This window comes from Anomaloglossus baeobatrachus, chromosome 3, assembly GCF_048569485.1.
Source record: "Anomaloglossus baeobatrachus isolate aAnoBae1 chromosome 3, aAnoBae1.hap1, whole genome shotgun sequence".
Classification (NCBI taxonomy): domain Eukaryota; kingdom Metazoa; phylum Chordata; class Amphibia; order Anura; family Aromobatidae; genus Anomaloglossus; species Anomaloglossus baeobatrachus.
In genome coordinates this window covers 416,962,722-416,989,293 of record NC_134355.1, presented here as the reverse complement: position 1 = coordinate 416,989,293, position 26,572 = coordinate 416,962,722, and the positions used below count along the sequence as shown (strand labels likewise).

Sequence of the window (26,572 nt, the reverse complement as noted above, 5' to 3'; positions counted from 1 at the left end):
GGCATTATAAGATAGACCCCATTTAACATTAAAAAAAAAATTCTCTTTTCCTTCACCAAATTTGGGGGTGCGTCTTATAAAGCGAAAAAACGGGATGTTTGTAGTTGCCAATTTTCCAAATATATTTAACTCGAGTGTGTTGAAAGAAACTAAAAAATATGACCTGAAATAATGACGATGGTGTGAAATGGCAAAAATGGAATATGTATTATTTAGTTTGCTTCTTGCTTAGGATAGTGATCACTTTTTATAATTAAAAATGTCTGAGTACAATATTACAATGATAAGGATAATGAGTAAATGAGTGGTTGTGACAATAACTAGGAAAGAAAAAGTAGGCAAATGTTTGATTAGGAAGACAGAAATATACTAACGGAAATCTGAAAGGTATTAGCTTTATGCTTTATAATATAAATAATCTAGTGAAGCATGCAAATAGATGATCTCCTACAAAAAGGTGCGAATAACCGTTAAATGTTAATAAAGGCAAGGACATGCCAAGCCTATTGGCTCTTGAATAAATGAATATTACCTTCATTCTAATAAAATCAGTCTACAAGCGACCTCATTATTGTTCCTGAAGCTGATTTTAGATTGATTGTACATGTGCTGAACCAGAACAAGACTACATAAAAAAGAAATCTGTAATAAAGCTTTATTTTAATATTAATATGCTCTGAAATGTCCCTTTTCTCCAAATCATGACGACATATAGTAGAGAATTATGGCGCTTTATATCAATGCTATTTATCACAAATTATTCCATTTATTATAATTAAGTGTCTTACTTTCAACCTGATAAAACTAATCTATTCAGAATGGACTCTCCACATTCACAAGACAAAAATGTCCCAGCTATTTCAGATGAACAACTATACAGACATGTTCGATTAGGCTAAGTTAACACAAACATGAAAAATTGACCATTTATTGCCCTGCATAGACACTTTTATCTGTATGGTGTTTTTTATCTGTATCTCCATTTCAGACATCCGTATGACATCAGTTTTTTTTACATCCGCAATAAAAAAAAAATTCTATTTCCGATGTAAATTTTGCAGTTCATCTGTTAAAAACTGCTCAGGCACCCTGATACAAGTCTATGAGAGTGTGTGAAACATCGCACTGCAGTCACATGTGATCTGAGTGCAGTGCGATATATATGCAGAGACAGGCAGCGGAGGAGATGGGGAGAAAGTGCTCCCTCCCTCTTCCCCCACAGCTGTTATACGATCGCAAGATCAGATCACAGTCGAATGACGCTCACAGTAAAGAGTCATTAGCATATCACTTCTGATGCTCTCGCATCGGAAGCTATACGTTAGTAGAACCAAACTCTTATTATCATCCTTAAACAAGTTGAAGATAAAATGTTCTCTAAAAGGCATAAAGTTAATGATGACACATTTCCTTTGTATTTTAGGCAAAAATAAATATTTTCATCTCTTACATTTTTAAAATAACAAAAAATTAAAAAAAATAATGGGCCAATGCAAAAGCGTGGTTAGTACTTAACAGCACCAGCACCTCTTTTGGAAAATATCACAGATTCTAAGCACTGTTTGCAGACAGCCAAAAGTTTTTCAATTCTTGTTTGATGGATTTTCATCCATTCTTCCTTGAAAGAGTTTTCCAGCTCTGGGTGATTACTGGGTCATCTTCCATGCACTGCTCTTTTGAGATTTAGCCACAGATTTTCCATGATGTTGATATCAGGTAGATGTGAGGGCCATTAAAAAAATCTTCAGGTTGTGCATTTCTAGGTAGCCTATGATGGATTTTGACAGGTGTTTAGGATAATTATCCATTTGTAGAAGCTATCCTCTTTTAAACTTCAGCTATTTTACAGCAACATTTCTGTAATAGCTGCTCATAGGATTGCTAGAGAGGCAAATCAGAACCTCTGCCTGACTGCAAAAGACTTTCAGGAAGATTTAGCATGCTCTGGAATTGTTGTACATTGTTCATCTGTTCAGAGACATTTTCACAAATTTGGCCTTCATGACAGAGTCATCAAAAGAAAACCGTTTCTGCGTTTTCACCATAAAATTCAGCATCAGAAGTATGCAAAAGAACATCTAAACAAGCCTGATGTATTTTGGAAACAAAGTCATGTGGACTGATGAGGATAAAATAGAAATCTTTGGCCATAATGATCTGTATGGAGACTAAAGTGCACAGAATTTCAGGAAAATAACATCTCGCCAACCTTTAAGCATGGGGGTGAATCAATCATGCTGTGAAGTTATGTTGCAGCAAATAGCACAGGGGACATTTCACAAGTATAAAGAAGAATATTTTCAATAAAATATCAAATAAAACTGATTATCTTTATTGGTATAAATAAAGATCGGTTTTATTAGGTTTGTAAGGTTTTCGTGAATCACATTTATTACTCAGGCCACTTGTATTGTTATTTGGAAGTTTTTTGCTAGGAATAAAGATAATTAATTTTATGAGGTTTTTTAGGTTTTCGTGAATCACATTTATTACTCAGGCCGATTGTATTGCTGTTTGGAAGTTTTTTTAATAAAATATCAACAAATTCTTGATGCAAACATAACAAAATCTGTAAAAAAGCTGAATTGGAAAATGAGGATGGCTTCAACAAATTAATTATGACCCTAAATACACATCAAAATCCACAATAGATTACATAAAAGGTGCAAGCTGAAGGTTTCACAATGGCCCTCACAATCCCTTGATTAGAACATCATTGAAAAATCTGTGGCTAGACCTCAAGAATGCAGTGCATGCAAGATGACCCAGGGATTTCACAGAATTGGAAGACTTTTCCAAGGAAGAATGGATGAATATTCCCTCCCAAAAAAATTGAAAGACACTTAGCTGGCAACAAAAGGAATTTACAAGTTGTGATACTTGCAAAATTGGAGCTACTAGGCACTAACCATGTAGGATTTCCAAACTTTTGCATTGGCCAATTTTCCTTTTTTGTTCATTTAGAAATGCAAAACATGAAAATATTTTTTCTTTGCGTAAAATACAAAGGAAATGTGTCAGAATTAACTTTATGCCTTTAAGGCTTCTGCCACACTCACGTGTAAAAAACGTACGTGTGCTGTAGTCCGTTTTTTGTGTCCGTGTTCCGTATTTTCTGTCCGTTTTTCACCTCCGTGTAGTGTCCGTATGCATATCGTGTGTGATACGTGTGTACGTGTGTGCGTTTTCCTGTGCGTGACATACGTCAGTGTGTGTTCCGTGTGCAGTCCGTTTTTTTGTGCGTGTTTCACATGTTTCACACATTGAGATAATGGTGATCAGTTGGAATTAAATGACACATAGGTGTATGTGATTAGGACATAAATATAAGTTACCTATAAACTGTTTCCTGCTTGTATTCTGCCTTGGAGCACCTATGTGTTGTGACAAATTTTTCGCAATGCCATTATCCACGGAGGCCTTAGTGTTTTTATGTTGGATTATATCTCGTCGTTTTGGCGTTAGACGGCACATGTTGCAATATGATAATGTAAGAAGAAACAGATTGTGGGTGCATCCACTAATCATGATGCGGCCTATGCATGGTCATTTCCATACTTTATTTTTTGAGTTACGGAATTTCCCTGATAAGTTTTTCTCATACTGCCGTTTGTCAGTTGAGAGTTTTGATTACTTACTAAATATTTTACGACCTCATTTGCAACATCAGGACACTTGGATGCGGCTTTCCATTTCCCCAGAGGAGAGATTTATGGTGACTCTGAGGTATTTGTTGTTTTTTCATTCTTTTTTAAATGTGTTATGTTTCACATTGAAATGTGTAATTGATATTTCTTGATCTCATCTCAGTTTTTAATCAATGTTTGTGTTTTGTTTTGTTTGCTTTTCTTTAAAAAAAACATATTGCTAATTGAAAATCATTGTTTGTCTTGTGTTCATAGATTCTTGGCGACTGGTCAATCTTTTAGTGCTTTACATTTTGATTTTTTGTTGGAAGATCAACCATTGCCGTTATAGTACGTCACACATGCGACATGATATGGCAACATTTAAAAGACCAAATGATGCCTCAGCCAAACAGAGAAGATTGGTTGAAAATCTCTAAGGGCTTCAAGGACTCTGTGGACTTTCCTAACTGCATAGGAGCTTTGGATGGCAAGCATTTCAGAGTTAAAAAACCACCAAACTCTGGTTCACGTTATTTTAATTTTCATAAGTTTTTTTCTGTTGTTATTTTGGCATTGGTTGACACAGAATACCGTTTTATTTATGCTGACATTGGGGCCTATGGTAGTGCCTCAGATGCCCGTATTTTACGTTCATCAAGATTAGCCCAATGCCTGCAAGAAAATTCATTATTGATCCCACCCCCAGTTGCCCTACCTGGTACATCTGGACCGTTGGCACCATATGTGATGGTAGCAGATGCAGGATTTGCATTATCAAAACATGTTATGCGACCATATCCAAGGAGATCAATTGATGACAGGAAACAGTACTTTAATAATCGGCTAACTAAAGCAAGACGTTATGTGGAGTGTGCATTTGGTATTTTAGCTAACAAATGGCGCATTTATCACACAACTATTCAGTTGCAGCCAAACTCTGTCAAATCTGTCATCAAGGCTACCATAGTGCTTCACAATTTCTGTCGGATACATGAAGGAGGAACTTATGTTGATGATGAATCTCAGATAAACCATGTTGTTAATCCAACAGGTGAACCTATGTCTCATAATTCCGTGACATCTGGCTTACAAATTAGAAAATTATTTACTGATTACTTTAATTGTTTTGATGCTAATAATAATATTGATGTTTGTTAACATTGTTATGTGTTTTTTTTGTTAAAATGTCTTATTTTCACTTAGATGAAAATGTTTAATTATTTTAAACAATCTAAGAGCTAAAAGCTTACTTGTATTAAAGTGAAACGGCGTTAATCACCAACTGACATTTCTGTTAACAACATGGATTTCTGAATGTTGTATGTATGTGTTTGTACATTTCTGTGTTAGTATCCTGTTTTGTTGTTTGTTGAAACTTACAAAATTAATAATGTTAATCGTCTATGGAAAAAATGCAATATTATATATAAATATCAAAAAGAAACAGAATCTTTATTTTGAAAACATATTTTTTTATTAATAATATGCCTATTATTACATAAAGTAATGATGGTTTTTTGTTATTTTCCCAATAACAAATGAAAATCGTGCTCATCTTCTCTAAACTTTTACAAAGGTAACTTTTTTTTTTTTTTCTTTACAAATTTTTAAGATACTTTACTTAAAATAGTAAACTTGTCAAAATTTTTGCATTGCTTGCAATGTTGGTAAATTGTCAACCAATTATGTTTGTCTCATGTTGGACATTGACATAGACATAATAATTAGAAACTTGTTTTTGAGAAGATATGAACTCATCTACCCATCAAATTAGTTGGGTACAATTGTGTTCATAAAAAAATAAACATATCCATGGCATAAAACATATATGTCATCCGGCACAAAATATAATCACACATGCCTTTTTTTTTTTTTAAGACTCTGCTTTTAAACATTTTTGGCAATCCCTTTTTTTTTGGGTCACATTCATCATATTTGTTTGTTGAATGTAAAGATTACCAAAAATGTGTATCATAAGTCTACAAGATCTTCTAGGGAAGTATCCTGAGTGTTGCTGAGTATGTTGTTTTGGGTTGCCTCAGAAATAGTATTTTCAGGAATGGAAGCAGTTGATTGCTGAACAACATTCCTATTACTAACTACAGTAGTGTGTGGAACAGTCTGTTGCATGCTGGTTTGGCCCAACACATTGCCTGTTGTTGAGTACACCTGTGGGTCTACATGGGTAAGTGGGTATTGTGTGTGTGTATGTTGTTGACCTTGAGGATAGTTGACTGTTGTTTGTAAGTGTGGTGTAGGTAACATAGTTGAGATTGGATAATGAGGCATCATGAATGATTGTGGGTATGTTGAACCAGGAAACATGTTAGGTAAACCACCAATATTTGTGGGTTGAGTAAAGTAACTAGTACTTGGAGTGGGTTGTAAATTCATATAGTTTATGGGTTGATGTGAGGTAGCACTTTGTACAGTGCTTAAGGCGCCAGTATTGGTTGCAACATACCCTTGCCTAATTGGTGTTGGGAATACCGTACTTGAAGCAATAGAAGGTTGACCAGATTGTTGTAATACTGGATTAGTGACAATTACTGTTGCCATTGTTGTTTGTGTTGAAATGGTATTTTGATTGTCTGTTGTGTTTGGGACTGTATGTTGTTGCATAATGGTACGCCAATTTTCTATGGCCTCATAAACTCTCACTGGTTCCTGTTCTGCCTGACTAGCTGACAGTAGGGTAAGCATAGCAGCACGTACACGTTCCTGCCTATCGGATGGAATTTTGGTTAAGCTAGTAGATAAAGACCGACAAAAACGCTCGGCATCTGTTTCTGGAATTAAAGTGTTCATTATGTGAATAATGCGTGTGTCAATTATTTCCGGTAAGGATCTCATTTCCTCAGGTCTGCGGATTCTTCTTGCACGGAGAGGTTGTGGTGCAAAACGTGGAAGTACATTTGTTTGTGTTGATTGTGTTGCTGGTGTTGTTGTTTGTTGTGTGGATGAGCCTTGGGTGTTGGTTTGTGCACTCTCTGTCCCACCCTCATGTGATTCAGTTGCTGCTGCTGCATCTTGTTGAATCTCTTGATTTTCACTGTCTTCTCTGCCAGGTTCTTGTTCTGATGCTGAGGTGGCTGTAGCAGAGGGACCAGCTGTTGGTTGTTCATCAGAATCGTCGAGATTATCCTCCGTTCTATATTCAAATAGATAACATATTACAATCTTAACATTTATCTTTTTAAAAATAACTTCTGAAAAAAAAGTGATTAATATGAAAAAATATTGTTTGGAACAAAATAAACATTATAAAAAAAAAACTTACTGTGTTACTTCTAAGATGGGTGCTAGGAAGCTTATTTGTTCATAATAAACATATCTGCGTTTGCGGCCTTGGCTGGATGAGGATGGTATAGGGTTGTACTCCCTTCGGTACTGATCACGTGCTGAACGCCAACGTCTTTTGACCAAGTCAACTGTTGAATATAACAAAATATGTCACTTGCAACATTCAGCATTATTGTGCACACATTAATGACAATAATGTTTGTTAAATGTAATATACAATTATAAAAAATAAAGGTGGCCAAATACATTAGAGGAAAATTAAATGTTTTATATATTGTTCACTTAAAAACATTTTGCTATATTCACACATAACAAAATAATATTTCTCAGAAATAAACTTTGAAGTAATTGTGATATAGATATTAAAAAGGTATGTTTTTTTATTTACAATATAATTAATTGAAAAAAATGAGAAATATTATTTTATTATTTTATGTCATGATATAGAAATGTTATTTTACAAAACTTTTGAAAAAAATTAAAAAAGAAGATTAGAAATTGGTAAAAAAAAAAAGAATCAGAACACATGGAATTGAAAATCACATGACAGTTTTATCTGTTAATTAATTAACTTCATGAAGAATTAATAATCATATTACAAATTAAAGTTTACTTTCAATTAGTGTACTTTGGAAATGTTAGGTAACCTTTTTTAAAATTTAACATTAACTGAATAAATAGATTAATACATATAACAATTCTTCATAAAGTTAATTTTAAGTAAAAACAACATTACAATAACAAAACATTCACAGTTTGAAATCATTTAAAAAACCAAAAAAAAGACAAAAACAAAGATAAAAATAATATAAAAACTTACCATATTTAGCACGCTTTGAAGGCGAACATCTATCCCATGCATTATTGGGGTACACTTCTTCAGCAACTTGAAGCCAATGGCGGTCAACTGTCAGTCTGTCATGGTAACCATCAACACGTGTATCCCATAATGGTGGGTGAGTCTCGACAGCTGTTATCAGTTTCTCCGTGTCCACCCGTGGAGCCATTATTATATTTTGAAGCTGAAATTGTGCTAAAAATAGGTCTTTCACTACACAGAAATACAACTGCTTGCTTGCTCACTCCTTCTGCAAATGCCAAGTAAGTTTTGTGCAAAAAAAATATGTTAGCTACGCCACCTGAAAGTATTTGAAATTGTAACAATCTTCAAATTTAAAACACGGACACGGACCACACGGATAGCATACGGAGGCCATCCGTATCACGTACGTGTAAACACGGACCCATAGGATTTAATGGATCCGTGAGGACGTTATGCCGGTGGAAAACGGACATGTCAGCTCTTTTTCGGCACGGTCAAACGTAGGCACGGAACGGACACACGCTCCGTGCCAAAACACTGACGTGAGGCTATTTAGATTAAAATGACTGTGTCAACATAAGCACGTGTCTCCGGTACGTGTAAAAAATGCCAAACACGTACCGGAGGCACGGATGTGTGGCGCTAGCCTTAAACAGAGCCTTGATTATTCATCAGCTTTTGACTACCAATACAAATATTTATTAGATTAAAATTGTCATAAAAATGGTCATAATTTCATAATTGTCATAACTGCTAATCTTTCTCTCATAGTATTTTTTTGTCCACCATTGGCGGCATACGTTATTAGGAAGAAAGCATTCCTGTAATTCCTATAGCTCTCCTGCCTGCTACAGAAGAACCTGGTGTAGTTGCAAGAAGCCATTTTTGCCTTCCTACTCAGCAATTTCTTTGTGACTGAATTGACACAGGATGCTAGCTACATCATTAGTTGCCATCTGGAGAAGTAAGTATTTCTGGGGGCAGAGAAGATGGGAAAGAGGACATGAAATTATAATGTATTGGATTTGGGAAGTTAGGAGAGGATATGAAGTACAATAAATTGGGGTTTGAGTAGATGTGTAACTATAATGAATCGGGGAAACATGTAATTTTAATGAATTTTGGGAGAGGACATGTAATTGTAATGAATTGGAGGAGGATATATAATTTCAATGATATAACTGAGCAAGAGAAGGACATTGGTGGTGAAGCTGAGAACATAAGAGACTGATCGATCATGAATTGGGAGAGAGTACCTTGACTAATTATTTTATATTTTTAACTTTATTTTAATCTCATCTACATGTTGAATTTTTAGTAACAATATAAAATTATATTTTGTGGCTTTTTTAACTTTGCATATGTCAATTTCTACTGAGAAAAAAAAATCACCTTTTGGTACAGATTTTACCTATTGATTTCAATGGGGAATCTAAATTACCATAGATGATCCAGCAAGGGAAGGAAGTCCACCAGGAATAAGTTAAATCTTGCATTTTATTTCTTTAATATTAAAATATCCATTGCATATATATTCATCAGAAAAAACTCTAGAAACACTGTAGAGTGTGTGGCAAGTTACAGATCAATGTGTTTCAGCTAATTTACAAGCCTTATTGAAGAAATAAAATGCAAGATTTTTCTTATTCCTGGTGAACTTCCTTCCCTCGCTGGATCATCTATGGTTTTCTTCTTTGCTTCATGGTTTCCATTGAGATCCGTGCCAGGATTGGAAGCAATAACTTAAAGAAGGGGGTATAAAGGTGAATTTACACGACTTTGTTTTTTTTTTATTTAAATTAACAGTTTAAAACACTGGACTATTATACTTTATTACAGTTTTGGATTTTTCAGTCCAAAAAAAGGAATAAGCATGCAAAAATATATATTTAGCTTCAGAAGTTAACTTCCCTTTATAAATTTGTGGATATTATCTGCACCAAATATGTTGTGAACCTAGACTTAATTAGAGTTAACCCTTTTAGGAAGAAATCATTTGTAGGCTCGAAGACTCAAAGACTAGCCATAAATATATTTTTTTCTTTCTGCAGCCGCTGATTATTTGTAGCAATCATCTAACACCCTACCATCCCCATGTTGATAGAAGACTGTGCAGGAAGCATGTACTAAGTAAGCAGGATGCATCCAGGAGGGGAATATAAGCTTCCATATTACTTTACACAATACATTAACATTAACTTTTAAAGCATGGAATGACCCCTTTACCAAATACTTTATATACAATAGATTTGATACAATAATGGACAGTAAGCTCCTAAGTGGTCACTTTTGCTAACTGTATATTTGCTATTGATGGTAAAGAAAGTAAAGAATTAACTCAGCCTGCTTAAAAAATATAGCTGGAGCTACACCTTTACTAGGTTAAGGCTCAAATTACATTAATTAAATTAATTTGCTTGATAATCACATCAAAGAATGAAATCCACATCCAAGACAGCTACAGTATAAATTGAAAAGCTGCTTATTTCAAATCGCTTTTTTATACATTAAAAAATCAATCAGCTCAGAATGCTTGACCTAATGCAATGTTAAAAGGTTAACATTATGATCACATACATACAGTGCCTTGCGAAAGTATAAACCCCATTTGGCTTTTTACCTATTTTGTTATATTGCAACCTGTGTTTAAATATTTTTGTAATATGATTTGTGTTATACATCAGCACTAAATATTCTAAGTTGGGGAAGATTATAGGCAGCAATTTAATTTATGAGATAAAATAAATAAAAATTGCCATTGTGCATAAGCATTCACTCCTTTTGCTATTAAGCCCCTAAGAATTTCTGGTGCAACCAATTACCGTCATAAGTTACATGATTAGTGAAAGAAAGTCCACCTGTGTGCAATCTAAGTGTCACATGGTCTATCAGGATATACACACCTTTTTCTGAAAGGCCACTGGGCCTGCAACAGCATTTAGCAAGAGGCACCACTAACCAAACAACACCATCAAGACCAAAGAGCTCTCCAAAGAAGTCAAAGATAAAGTTGTTGAGAAGTACAAGTCAGGGTTGGGTTCTAAAAAATGTCCCAATCTCTGATGGTCCCCAAGAGCACTATCAAATCCACTGTCATTAAATGGAGAGAACATGGTAAAATAACAAACCTGCCAAGAGACGGCCGCCCACTAAAACCCTTAGCCCGAGCAAGGAGGACATTAAACAGTGAGGCATCACAGAGACAGAAGGTAACCCTAAAAGAGCTGCAGATTTACCAAGCAGAGATTAGAGTATCTGTCTGTATGACCACAATAAGACGTACATGCCATAGAGCTGGCCTTTATGAAACAATGGCAAGAAAAAAGCCCTTATTTACAGCCAAAAATAGGAAAGCTTGTTTTAATTTTGCCAAAAGACATGTTTGAGAGTCCACAAATATGGGGAAGAAAGTGCTGTGATCAGATAAGACTAACATTGAACTTTTTGGCCACTAAGGTAAACGCTATCTCTGGTGCTAAACTAACAACTCATAAACCCATGAAAACCACCCCCACAGTGAAACATGGTGGTGACTGCATCATGTTTTGGGGAATTTTTTTGATAGCATGGACAGGTAAAATGATCTGAATGAAGTGAGGATGAGAAATACAGGGATATTCTTGAGCAAAATCCATTTCAGTCTGTCAGTGATTTGAGACTTGGAGGGAGACTCACCTTCCAACAAGACAATGAACCAAACCATATTGCTAAAGCAACACTCAAGTGGTTTAAGGAGAAATGTATAAATATATTGGAGTAGCCTAGTCAAAACCCAGATCTTAATCCAATTGAGAATCTGTGGTCAGACTTGAAGATTGCTGTTTACCAGATGAAAAAAATCTTACTTGAAGGAGCTGGAGCAGTTTTCCTTGAGGAATGGGCAAAAATCCCACTGTCAAAATGTGAAAAGCTCATAGAAACTTATCCAAAGCAACTTACAGCTGTAATTGCCACAAAAGGAGGCTCGACAAAGTACTGACTTTAGGGGGATTGAAAAGTTATGCACACTGAGGTTTTCAGTGATTTGTCCTATTTTTTTGTTGGCTTCACAATAAAGCAAAAACCAAATGTTCACAGTTGTTGGCATGTTCTTTACATGAACTGACGCAAACCCTAAAAAACAGTGAGGTAGCAAAACAAGAAAAATGCTAAGGGCAATGAATACTTTTGCAAGGCACTTTACATGTAAGGATTTTGACAAAGAATAATTTGGAAATAGAATCCAGCACTAGACCTTAATTTGAAGAATTTTTTTTAATGGTGGCTATACAGGTGTATTAAAATGATATATCAGTCAAACAGATCTTCATCAAACACACACACTGTGATTAAGCCAAAGGGAATCAGATGACCTTCAATCAGGCAGTGCTGCTGGCTGACATGTAAACGCTCTGGAGAGGTGCACACCTCTTCAGAGCCATAATCTTTAATAAGTCATAATCACAGGAGTACTGCCTCTAGCTTAGAAAAAAAGCAAATGTGGTCTGAATCTACAAATACAAAAAGGGAAAAAAGAAGGATTCAGGAAATTACAGGCCAGTAAACCTTACCTCCATAGCAAGAAAAATTATGAGGCAAATTGTCAAGGGATATTTAGGTACATGGATATGAAGGCATTAATTAACAAGGGCCATGGCTTTATGACCAATAAACATTGTCAGACCTGATTTCCTTCTACAACAAAGTTTCTGAATGGCTGGAACAGGGGAATGCCATGGACATAGTATACCTTGACTTCAATAGAGCATTCGATAAATTATCACATGACATCCTTATTAAAAAAATGATCAAGTATGGAATAGACAAAAAAAATCAGTTAGATGGATTCACAACAGGCTTAATGATAAAGGGACTGCAACTAATACAAAATGGCTGCACATCGACATGGAGGAATGTCAAAAACGGAGTGCCACAAGGGTCTCTCCTGGGCTCAGTACTATTTCATAACTTATAAATCTGGACAATGTAATTATTGGGGAACTCATAAAATTTGCAAATGATATGAATATAGGAGGAATAGCCAACACTAGAGAGGAAAGAGAGCGTATTTAAAAGGATCTAGACACACTTGAGTAATGGGCTGAGGTGAACAGAATTATGTTTAACAGGGACAAATGCAAAGTCCTACATCTGGGTAAAAGAAATCTAAAAAGCATATATGGTATGATAGGAATAGAACTTGGTAATAGCACAAGGGAAAAGGTCTAGGGCTTAATAGTAGATCACAGATTAAACATGAGCCAACAGTGTGGTGCTGCAGCTAAAAAAGGCCAACAATATTCTGGGATGTATCAAGACAAGTATTGAATCTGGATCAAAAGAGGTAATTATTCCCCTATACTCTGCCCTGGTCATACCTTATCTGGAATACTGTTTGCAGTTCTGTGCCTCCCAATTCAAGAAATACATGAATATATTGGAGCAAGTTCAGAGAAGAGCAACCAAGATGGTAGAAAGTCTAAAAACTATGTCCTATGAAGACCAGCTAAAATACTTTAAATGTTTAGCTTGCAAAAAATGGCTGAGAGGAGACTTAATAGTGGTCTACAAATATCTGAAAGGAAGTCACAGGGCAGAGGGAGCTACCCTATTCTCATTAGCACAAGGAAGTACAAGAAGCAATGGGATGAAAATAAAAGCAATAAAGATTAGACATTAGGAAAAACTTTCTGACAGTGAGGGCACTCAAAGAGTGGAATAGGCTACCATGGAAGGTGGTGAGCTCTCCATCAATGGAGATCTTGAAGTTCAAGCTGGATAAACATACAACTGAGATTATGTAGGAAACCTACACTCCCAGTAAGTTGCAGCTGATGGCCCTTGAGGTCCCTTCCAACTTTATCATTCTATAATTCTATGAGATTTTACCTGCAGTAAATTTATTCCCTGCAAATTTAATATTTATTATTATTATTATACTCTGGGGTCCTGTCCTCAATTCCTCTTTTTTTCTCCTATTTCACTCCAGGCTATGACGTCTGGATGGAGTAGGCTTCGGACTGATGCCACATGTGCACTGTGTCATCTCTCAGTTCATGCACATTGTAATACCATAATGTGTGGTGCCCAGTAACATCAGTCAAAGGAATTGTCAATAGAAACCAAGGAATGGAGTGAAAAATTCAAAAGAGATTGTACGCAATGGGGTACAGAGTAAAATAAATTATATGTGCTAATTTCTTATCATCACATATTTGCACTACAACACACAAGTCACAGATAAATTAAGTGTACTAACACATTTCAGAGCAAAACCTTTTGGGTATGTGCACACAGAATATTTTTGAGGCATTCAAAAATACAGAGTTTTTCAGGTGCAAACCTTTTCAGGAAATATTCTATGTGTTGCTTTCAAGTGTCTTTGTATGCTGAAACCTGTGTGTTAGAGTTTTATTTTAATGTTTTGTGAAGTATTTTGTTAACGTTTTGTAAATACTTTTTTGAAGAATTTTTTTGTAAAAGAGTTTCTAACATTGTTTGGAAATCCATTAACCAAATTAACAAAACTGGAACATTCATGAAGCTCAAATGACTCAAAAACTCTTATAAAACATAAATTTTTTGAGCCCTCCCATTGACAGCTGTGACCTGTTCCATAATGGAAAAAACCTGGAGCATTGACAGGTAATTTTGTTTAAAAGCTTGGTGTTTTTGAAAACCTGAAGCTAATTAAAAACAGGTACAAATTGTACAACAAAAGTTTCACAGAATGACATGGTAATAGAGGCTTTGGCATGTAGCATAAATAGCTCACAGCATCACATATTCCTTTGCGCGCATGTTGCATAGAAGCTTCATCTTTCCTGTGAGTGTGTGCTGATAGAGAGCATGAAGGGGAAGGAGGCCATGGTGATGTGTCCTGTTGCCAGAGTTGAATCTGTGACTGGGTGACTTACTGTCTTGTGATGGATGATTGACTCGCTCTGTGCCTTCACCATCAGGGACATGCATCAAGACAATCTGATGAGCCTGACAAATATGAAGGAAATAATATACCTGCAACTGATCTAGGTACTATAAAAGGCAGATAGATGCAAACACAGAAACCTACTGTTGAAACTCAGGAGGTGGTGAAATGTGAGTCAGTCGTGTGATCGAGGTTACAACATCACACACATCTACATGGCCACAAGTATTTATTGAACATTTTAACCTGCAGTTACATGTGTATCCCCATGAGGTTCCTCTTAGAACTTTAAAAGACTGAAGTAATCTTGAGTACTACTGTATACAGTGTGTCCACCTATATCCTGTCCACCGCCATTAATTTGAGAACGGTGGAAGCTATAGGCATATAAGTGGTGTCTAGGTATAGTAAAGTGTCCATGCGCTACACAATGAAACCACCTATAGCGTCACCTGATGGAAAACAACGGAGTTAGCATTTTTATCTCGAAAATGGAACGAGATAGAGAAAAAAAGGGAATTACAGAGTTGTAGGGCATCATCAATTCAATATGAATCGACGCATTGCATACAGTCTGTGTGTGGTGGCTCTTGAAGCACTGACTCCAGCAGCAGTCCGCTCCTTGTGAATCTCACCTAAATTTTTGAATGGCCTTTTTTTAACAATCCTATTATGTCTGTGGTTATCCCGGTTGCTTGTGCACCTTTTTCTACAACACTTTTTCCTTCCACTCAACTTTCCATTAATATCCTTGGATTCAGCACTCTTTCAACAGCCAGCAATGACCTTTTGTGGCTTACCCTCCTTGTGGAGTGTGTCAATGACTGCCTTCTGGACATCTGTCAAGTCAACAGTCTTCCCCATGATTGTGTAGTCTACTGAACAAGACTAAGGGACCATTTTACATGCTTAGGAAGCCTTTGCAGTGGTTTTGTGGTAATTATTCTAATTTTCTGAGATAATGACTTTTGGGTTTTCATTGGCTGTAAGCCATAACCATTAACATTAACAGAAATAAACACTTGAAATAGATCACTCTGTTTACAATGACTATATAATGTTTGCATTTCCCTATTTTGTTTTGAATTACTGAAATAAATTAACTTTTTAACGTTTTGATGATATTCTAATTTATTGAGATGCACTTGTAGCTGTGAGGTAGTTTCTTTTTACATGTTAATTCTTGGCTCTTTAAGCCTTATGATTTCTGTATTAAAATTAGTATATCAATTAATTGTAAACCAAGTACTATTTAATTGTTTCTCCTTTCAGCATTCCTTTATGTGGCCAGATCCAATTGTTTGTGTGATCTCTTCATGTATGTATTACCCCCTAACCTTTATGGGGACATTTAGAAGCAGCAAGGTATTTTAAATATCTAAATGTTTATTAAATAATAAAAAGTCTTTCAAGCATTTTTCAGCAACTTTTCAGGCATTATTTAAAGCAGACATACTCCAAAAAGACTCTTAAAGAAGCTGAGTACACATACCCATACAACATCACTAAACAGGCTTGACACTATTGTGTGGAAGTACACAGTATAAAATGATTTACTTTCACAACTTCTTAGAAGTTGTTCCAAAAAGTTTCTGAAAGATTTGCATTTACTTATAGAAATGCATGATGATTGTTTTGTAAGTTGGTGCATTATCTCTCTTTCATATGGAGCTGGGAACATAACAATTATGTGGAATTCACTTAACAACTGTTTTCATGGTTCATTTCATCTTACAAATTTAATGCTATAAACCATTGATCATCACTAACTGCAGTTCTCTCCTGACTTCTATTTAGATCAGTCTCCAGAGTAGTATCTACTTATCACCGATTCTATGATTCTTCTGGTAAAATAGTGATAGCTTAAGGCATGCGAGTTTTTTCAGTGCTGACATGTTGTTTTTAATCCAAGGTTCCTGCCCCTAGTCTTATACTTACTCTCTTACTGATGGCACTCTGGTTGTGACTGCAACTTATGACTTGCCGGAACGTATGTCACAAGTTCCCAATGCAATTTTATGAGAGCAAGAATGAGAGAATTGCATTGAAGTGTGATCTCGGGCTTGCTCCAGGAAACACTGGAGCAGTCGGCAGTCCCAAACTGCCAGAGACCGACCAGAGCCACAGTGATAGACAATGAAGACGTAGGAGGGTAAATATAGGAGTAGAGTCAGGGAATTTAGACTTAAAGTACAAAAAAAAGATTGAGCGGTGCTATAATTAAATAAGTTGTATCAAGATAATTATTGAAGGGATACAAATATGGTTCTACAGGCTTCCCATGAAGACTGTACTAATAGGTGATAGGAAAAATTTATTAAAAAATCTGTAGATATATTATAAAATCAGAAAGCATTGCAAGTTGATGAATCCAGACAAATTCTCTAAAATAAATGTAGTTCATTAAAATTAACAGTATACTTTGATTACTTAAGAAAAAGTGTATATTGTATTAAATCTTTAAACAATTGACTGTTAATGACTTTTTATAATTAGATGGTCAGAAAATCACAGGTCATCCTAGGTTTTGAACCATCAATGTGCAGTAACTATAAGAGAACCTAGAGTTTTAGCAAATGTTTAATTACTCTAGAATGCCACTGCAGGGGAATGTAATGACGTAGCACATCTTTTAGAATTAGAGACACAATATGTTGATGATCTCTGCTTTGCCAAATAAATGAGAAACTTGGTCCCCTTCTATTAACTCAGAATTCCCTAATGGGATATTTCAAAATGAGATTTGTAAATCAGACAACTCTTTAAGAATAAAACAAATTTAACAGATAAGTTCATAACTAGCTAATACATTAGGATCACTTAAGGATCTCATTTCACTTATTAATAACACTTTTCCATTATGCTGTCGCTAAGTGAAAAGTCCCGTAAGATTTGACACATGTAATAGGTAAGACATCATTGAACCCTCAAATTCTTTTTAAAAAAAAGGAATGCATTTCTATTGTTATAAAATAAAATACAAATTAATTAGAAATAAAAAAAACAAAGAAACCCTTACCTGAAGGTTGTTTGAATTGTTCTTAAGTGTTATCTGTGACTTTTCTAAAATTGACTCAGATTCATGATGAGATAAAATCTTTACATTGAAACATTTATATTTGGTGGTTTTAGCTGTTAGACATGATTAATTCACAGATTTTAGAATCATCTTGAAGACTTTAGCAGAGAGCTTCCTCTTATAATTAGTGATGAGTTTTTCTCATGAGTATAGAGTGTAAATTATTGAGGGTTGCTACTCAAAATTCTTGATCAGACATGGAAACCTCAGAAAACATTTTTTGAGTACATGGTGAATTGTTATCCACTTTAAAAATAATTCTCCATTTATACCTGATAGGGGTATTGGAGATGCAGGACTGAGATCTACTAGTTATGGGTAAAAATAGCTACTACAGACTGAAGCAGATCAGGAAAAAAAGTAGATGTGGAACTATTATTGTGCTGCTGATGATATTACATAAATCCAGGAAAGATTGAATGAAGGTGGTTTCAACCCGTTTCGAAGTGTCTCTCACTTCTTGATCAGGAAATCCACCGATATCAGTGGATTTACTAATGAAGAACTGGGGAGACACTTTGAAATGCATTGATTAAAACCATCTTCATTCTGTCTTTACTGGATTTATGTCATATCATCAGCAGCACAGTAACAGTTCTACATCTACTTTTCTCCTGATCTACTTTGACTTTTTCAGCACGTGAACTCTGTAGGAGCTGATTACATGCTTGGAATCTGGTTGTGTGACACACAACCCAATAAGGTGAGCATATTCCCTTATTACTTTTATATGTAAGTTGGGTAAGACCCTATTGCGCTTTTTTCCTTTATCTTTTGTTAACTACAGACTGAAAACAGAATACTAAATAGTAACCTGCACAGTATTTATCTTTGGGTAAAAACCCTAGGGAAATACAGAGCAACAGGTCATAGGCTGATATAAAAGATCCTCTAATGTTTTCATTAGCACAACTCCCGTGAAAGCTCTAGAACAGTTCCTGCTCCCTCATGGTTGGGGTATGAGCTCCATTAGGATGACAGGAAGAGACAAATCACATTTTTCAGCCTGTACCACTGCAATTAAGATCTTTGATCAAGCAATATAGATAAACAATTTTTATTCTACAACGCGTTTTGAAACTAGACTGACTGCTTTCTCTAGTGTAAAAGCTAGTATGATAGTTTTTTACAGTTGTTTTTTACACTTGCGAAAAATGCTAGTCAGGCATCAAAATGTTATGTGCAATATAAAACATTTATTCATATTGCTTCATCAAGGATTTTCATTTCATTAGCGCAGCTTAAAAACGTGAGAAGTTTCTTCTTGTTCATCATTAACTTTGACCAACCAGCACAATACAAATATTTTTAAGTATTACATAAATAGTGACTCTTGTTCAGTTGATAACTTTAAGAAAAGAGATTATTTAACAAAATCTTACAGAATTTTAGTGCATTTACTATAGTCTGTTCACTACTACATTAATAATAAAAGAGAGCAACCGGTACATTTGTATTCACATTACATCCACCTGCGGTACATTTATATTTGGCATCAGTATATTGCTGGAAAAACTATTTAATGCGCTTGTTATTGATGGTGAAGGCAATGGATATATGCTTCAGGACTTAGTTACACAATGTAATTAACAGCCCATTGAGGTGACAAATTATCTAATTTTTAGATCTGACATTTCAAAACCTGTTACACAGCTTTATATTTCTATATAGTGTGTACCTTTTGAATATCAAGGCAATGACAAAGTCTGGATTTACTTTTATTCTCCAGTCACACTCTTTTCCTGCAGGATAAGGTTGAGGGAAGTTTGGTGATAAAATAACACCCGCTGGGCCTGTAAGGTTTCCACCGCATGCAGCTGTCATAGAGAGACAAGAGAAAGCAAAATCAATCAGATGTTAATCTATAGAACAGTATTTAACAATTACGCTCTTTGTCTAAAGAAAAAATAAGCACTGTCTAAACCAATTATATTTGTATACAAACCATTTAGCCTTGTCTTTAGCTTGAAATGTATTTAAAGGGAATGCATCACCTAAAGATTTATTTTTGAATTTTAATTTTGTATTTTAGCCTTCATATTTTCAAATTTCCTATACTATCTATATTTCAATAATTCAGTTCAGATATATTCTTTTAATATATATTTTACAATTTTCTTATGTAGAGAGGATTTTCCTTGACAATGGAAGCGTAATCTTTACCAAAAAAGCAATCATTACCTGTGAATGTGTGATTCTGTATTACCCATGTGTAAGAGTTATCTTGCATTGTAATTCTACCTGTGATGGTAAAGAGATGACTACTGAAAAGTAGAAATAACCAAATTATTTGAAACTTGAATTCACTGGTTCATGCAGATTTTCCAGCAAACTCAATATTCAACTAATTTATTTGCCGCAAATTGAATGTTCCTAATTATTCACACCTCTCATGGATCTGGCTTTTACCTCCCTCACGGTGGACTACTGAACATTGTTGTGATTTCAGGTGACTCGGTGTGCTCCTATGTGATCATGTGCCTGGGCCTATACATGGCCTACCAAGAAACATACTTGTGTCTACTGAGTCTTTTAGTTTTCCAGTGATCTTGTCTGCCTGCGGCCTCCAGTGCTTCTGCTACCTGCTTTTTAGTCTCCTGTCTGTCTGCAGACTCCAGTGCTTCTACTTCCAGTTCCCTAAATTCTTTATCTGCCTGCTGCACTGAGGCCTGTTGCCCATGTGTCCATCTGGACCATAGGATTGGAGGATGCACCCCACCAGGTAAGTTGAAACCCTTTATTATGCTCTTCGGTCTCTCCAGAGCCCAAAATGTTCCATGATTTATTATTGAAATATTGACCGTTATGAAATCATATGGAGCAATATCAATAAATATAAGTATACAAAATAACAGAAGATTAGATATACCTATACAAGTTGGTGGATCTGGTTGCCAAAAGAATCTGTTATTCAGCTGCACGCATGTAATTTTCGTTTGTCCTTGTAGTTGATATCCTGGATCACATTGAAAGTTTATGGTATCTCCTGGTTCTCTACTGTCTCCATATCTGGTTCCATTTTGAGGAATTCCAGGATCGTTACAAGTCGATGCAACTGAAGCTATGGGAAACAATATGATAGAAAGTACCGTTACAGTGATGTATTTTCTTGGTAGCAATTACTTTGCTATTGATCATTCTAATAATTCAATACGCTAATGCAAATCTCATAAAGAGGAGTAATATTTTGTAACAGTAGACATTTATTTTGCAATTTTTGTAACTATATGCAATGGATTTTTCATAAAAATTGTAAAAACAAAAATATAGAAGAGCCCGATCTAATTTGGTCTTAAGTTGCAACTCTATTTTCAACAAACTGCCTAAATTAAAAGTACACACAAATATAAGATATCCTGCAATGTATATTATCAGAGAATATTGCTTCTTCTCTTACTTTAGAGATACTGCATCAAATTTTCCCGCCTTCTGAACGCCACTCTCAAAAATATAGCTAGTTCTTTCTTGGTCACAGCAAGACTAAGTACCAACACAGTAGTACTTAGTTAAATAGCTTATTATAAACTAGGAAGACGGGAACAAATAGAAAAAATAGCAATTCTGGCATACATTTCTTATCAATGTTCATCGAAAAACACTAAGCAAGTACTTCTCATTAAGATAGGTGTGTGTGAGTGTGTGTGTGTGTGTGTGGGTGTGGGTGTTTTTTCATCAGTATTTTGAATGTCAACTAGGGATGAGCGGACCCATGGAAGTTCGGTTCAGTGGATTCAGCCCAAATTTAATTAAAGTTTGGTATTGGAAACAGACTTGACCTGAAACCCAACAGAAGTCATTAAATGGGCAGTTTGCGTCTCTGCCCAGATGTAAGCCAGCCATAAACAAAACACTTCTGGAGAAGGAGTTTTTCCAGTTTTTTTGTTTGGTGCACACTACATCAAATCACACTGTTGGTATACTCAGTGCAAGTCATTCAACACTACCTGCATCTTAAAAACTTTTCCAGAGTCCAACCTTTTCTTGCCTTTCAAGTTGAAAAAACACTCACTGTTGCTCTTATACATTCTCATCTTGACTACTGCAACTATTTACTGATCAGTCTCCCTCTAACCAAACTTTCTCTTATCCAATCCATCCTGAATGCAGCAGCCAGGGTCATACTTTTGTCCATCTGCCATTTGAAACACTAGTTGCCCATCCACTACACAATACAATGAAAACTAATCTCTATCACCAACACAGGTTCTTCTTCACCCTATACCTCATTTCTGTTTATTAATCTACTCGTATCCATTTTGCAACTGATCTATGACTAACATCCTCCATAAAATCCAATCTTTGCACCCCCGTCTCCAAGAGTTGTCTCGTGCTGTGCCAGTGTTTGTTTTGGAGTGCACTACCACAAAAGATCTGACTAATATGTAGCCTTTAAAAACACATCTCTTTAGACAGGCATATCACCTAAACTCATTAACCTAATTCTTCCCTTTTTACTCCGTCTAACTGTTGAAGGATTGGTCTGACACGTAAAATGTATTTTCTAACTATATATCTTTAACCCCTAAAAACTTTTGTAATTATCTTTATTATGCAATTCCCTACACTTCTCTCCTTTCTACTCTCTGAAGGTACTTTTTTACTGCACTTCCTGTGATATTTGGTTTGAGCGGAGTCTCCAACGTGACAGTCAGAAGAGGCTGGAGGTGCAGGACATCGCCCTTCCTGGAGCAGGAATTTACCAGGGGTCAGGGTTGCTGATACTTACTAGTTTCTTGTATCACTGCCCCATGAGGATCTTGGTTGATGGGTGATGGACATTGTGGCAAGGTTAGTGAAGCGTCAGCATGTTACTCATCTCCCTGCAGCCACTTCCATTGCTTGTGTGAATGACATCAGCTCGAGGATGGTGCTAGATGCTATAAGTGACACTAGCACCAGACACAGCCTCTAGCACTGCACTCAAACAAAACGTCATCAGTGGTGGTGTCACTTACTGCTTCTAGCATCGCCTTCAAACAAAGCGTCATACATGGGCAGTGTTAGAAGTAGTGAGTGACTCTAATGCCACCCACTGATAATGCTTTCTTAGATAGCAGTGCTAGAGGCTGTGGGGCACTGCTCTTGTCACTCACTGCGCAGCTAGCACTACCCCCAGCTCATGTTTTTTACACAAGCAATGGGAGTAGCCACAGAGAAATGAGTAACATGCCAGTGCTTCACTAACCCCAGACACAAGATCCATTATATATCATCCTGGATCCAGGACATCATCAGGAGGTGGTGATAGAAGAAACTAGTAAATATCTGCAGCGCTGTCCCGGGGACATGTTATTCCAGAAGGGGTGATGTACACTGAGGGCAGTGACTGCGACTCCGGCCTTTTGTGACGTTACATTTGAGACTCCTCTTAAAAGAATCATCACAGGACGAACAGTAAAAAGCAGATTTAGGCTGTATGCACACAGTGTGTTTTTTTCATGCATTTTTGAGTGCAGTTTTGCCACAAAACTGCAAGCCAATTCTGATGCCAGCAAAGTCTGTTATAATCCTGAAGTGTAGTGCAATTATTGAGTATTTTCTCCTTGCAGATTTGGTGCAGAAAATAATCTAAAGCATGTCAATTCTTTCATTGTTTTTGCTCGTGTTTTCACCAATTGAATTCAATAAAAAATCAAATGCAAAAATGCAGCAAAAACACATAAAAAAAATTGCAAAAAATCAGCAAAAAAGTGTGTTTTTGCAGTGTTTTTCCCGGCCAAGAGATGAAAAAATGGTGCAGAAATTCCTGCAATCAAAAAATTAACATGTGTGCACATATCCTTAGGGATTAGATAGAAAGGGGAGGCATGTAGCGAATTGTATGATACAGATAATTACAAAAGGGGTTGAGGGTTAAATATAGATAGTTAGAAAATATATTTTAGGTGTGAAACTACCCTTTTAATCATTATCTGCTCCATCCTTTTCATCTGTCTCCACACTCTTATGCATCCAATAGCAAACAATAACTGCAGTTAAAGCCTATTTGCACCTTTTTGTCTCTTCTAACAATTTTAATTACAATAACTGCAGTTAGACAGATACTGTCTGAGGACTGGATCATGCAACTTTATATAACAACCCTTATTTATTATATTAATTGCAGGACCATATAGAACAAGTCATCCATATTACCTATTGTATCCCCACTATTTCCTTATGAAGTGTCAAATTGTGAACAGGGCCCTCACTCCCCTTGCCACTGTTGAGCTAGGTGTTAACGTTGTTTTGCACTTATTGTCTGTACATGTCCCTTCTTAAATGTAAAGGGCTGTTGAATATATATATATATATATATATATATATATATATATATATATATTTATATATATATATATATATATATATATATATATATAAATCATTGTTAGGCCTCTGAGTGTACCCTGCAAACAGATTATGGAGGAAAGATATAAATAAGCGGGAGCACTTTCCTTCTTTCAAACTCCTCACATGCCACTGTCACTGTTGAAAGTGGCTTGTGAACAGTTAAATTAATGGTCTATTACAACGTCTGTGCCCACACCATCCCTAGAATAAATATGAATGGCTACTCATGATTGGAATTCCAAGGAAAGGCTTAGCTCCAGTCTCTCCTTCCCTTTAGTCCATGTAAATGGATCTAATTGTACACAAAATCCTCTGGGCAGGGGCCACTGAATAGGCTGGTTACAGTAGAGCACGCTGTCAAAGTCTATACTAAAAAGTGGATATACAGAATCAGAAAGCAAACGGTTAATCAAAATGGAGGTCAGTCAGAAAAAAATATTCTAAATAAACTCACAAAAGTAGTGTTTTTTGGCCAAGTAAGCTGACATTTTTAACTTTTAGTGGGGAACAGGCATACAGGAAGTTAAATAGCAGAAGCCCCACCTAAGGTTAGTCAGCAGGGCACCAACCCACAAGAGAAAGAGAAGTAATTCATAATCTTCCTGGATGGCATCACAAGTCCCACAGAATACATAGAACTGCTGCATTTTAGCCCTTGTTATCGAGGACCAGAAAGTGGAAGAGTGGATGGAGGCACTGACTTCGATGCCATAGTATGTATGAGGTCACATATTTTGGCTGTGGTGTATTTTTTTGGGGGACAAAAATATATGATTCTGGTGTCATTTAAAAAAATCACATCAAACACATTGAGTTTTTTTAGTGACTTTGTTAACACAGAAAAAAAAGATTGTCTCCACAACACAGGCTCAATGTGTGAATGTGACAAATTATCATCTAAATTTTCTCCACCTTCCTCGCACAATGCCTGAATTAATCTCTGCAACTATAGGTTTTGACCATTTTTACCTTTTGCATGTTGTAAAGCTGTGCTGTGTATGGCACAATAAAATTAGCTGGTATTGTTAAAAGATAAGAGCGGATTCTGCTTTATATACAAACAGCTGATGCATTCACTAGTCACATAGAGAGAAAGATTTTTTTCTCTGTCAACCTGTCTGCAAAGAAAAAGCCTCAGGCTTGTTTCGTGAGATCGTGCAGCTGTAAGTTTTGTTTAGGGGAGAAAAGGGATTTTAGTCCAAAATCACAAAACATTCTTGTTAATCTTTCCTTCCGTAAAGAAATATAAATTTGTCTGTAAAAAGACCCAAAACTAACAAGGCAGCTTTTTCAAAAATTAAGAAATTATTTAAATAAAAAAGTAAGAAAAATATATATATTTGTATTTAAAAATAGAAAATTAGTAGTTAAGATGCTTTTTCTTGATATTTTTTCTCAAGGTTCTCCAGGTAAATAAATAAAGTCAATAGGGAGGAGAAAATAAAAGAACTGTAAAGTTTGGCTATTTATACTGGACACCAAGTGTCTGGTGCTCAGATCCGAATAAGGACTTCTTCCAGAAGTCCATGTCCAAGTTAGTAGTTGGATATTGAATATTCACAAGTATTAGCATGGCTATGATTGGCTGGTGCACTATGTGACTGGCCTGTATAAACAGACGGATCACAGTTGACATCACCATTTTGCTCTGACTAGTGTAGGGACAGGACGCTGCTAGAGAAATCGACAGTGTTAGGTTACAGTGGGGTTACTCTTTAAAAATGCTCTGTGTCCACTGTGCACCAGACTTTCTAGGGTTAGTTTTAAAAATGGTTCAGTTTAGCCACTCTGCACCAGGCTCTGTGGGTGTACTTTGAAAAAAGGCTGTGTATGGCCACTCAACACCAGACTCTGTGGGTGTACTTTTAAAAAAGGCTGTGTATGGCCACTCAACACCAGACTCTGTGGGGGTACTTTTAAAAAAAATGCTCTTTGTGGGAACTCCTCTACATTAGGCCCTGTGGGTGTACTTTTAAAAAATACTCTGTGTGGCTACTCTGTACGAGGATCTGCGGGGTACTTTTAAAAAAGGCTTTGTGGCCACTCTGAACCAGGCTCTGTGGAGATAATCTTCTAAAAGGGTTTGTGGTGGTCCTGTTAAAAAAGAGATTGTGGGGATGCTCATAAGAAAGGGTTTGTGGGCATCCTCTTAAAAAAGGGTATTTGGGGGTCCTCTTAAAAAATACATTATTTGGCCACTTTGTACCATGATCTGTGGGGGTACTTTTAAAATAGGCTTTGTGGGGTTACTCTGAATACAGGCAGTGTAATAATGTGCTGGACACTTTCTTTATGTATACAGGCAATATAATACTGCACTTTTTGGGGGTGATAAGAATGAGGAGAGCATCAAATGGAAACTTGTCCATGGAGCAGCTGGTTGTGGTGGTGGTGGTGGAGCTGATGTAGGGAGAGAAAGTGGCCAATTTGTATCTTCTTTTCTAATCTACTCCTGCCAATGGTGCTGATATTAATTCCAGCCTTTTCCTCAATCCTCCAGA

At 36.0% G+C, this 26,572-nt stretch overlaps 1 protein-coding gene across 2 annotated transcripts in view; it reads right to left on the bottom strand.

Moving 5' to 3' along the window:
* Window positions 1–26,572, bottom strand: part of CSMD1 (CUB and Sushi multiple domains 1) — a 2,926,925-nt gene that overhangs the window by 630,053 nt on the left and 2,270,300 nt on the right. For both annotated transcript variants that reach the window (XM_075340315.1, XM_075340314.1), the window contains exons 27-28: window positions 20,611–20,802; window positions 19,420–19,558 (exon numbers count right to left, since the gene is read on the bottom strand). In XM_075340315.1, the coding sequence (XP_075196430.1) occupies window positions 19,420–19,558; window positions 20,611–20,802 (331 nt within the window). The remainder of the gene's footprint in view (window positions 1–19,419; window positions 19,559–20,610; window positions 20,803–26,572) is intronic.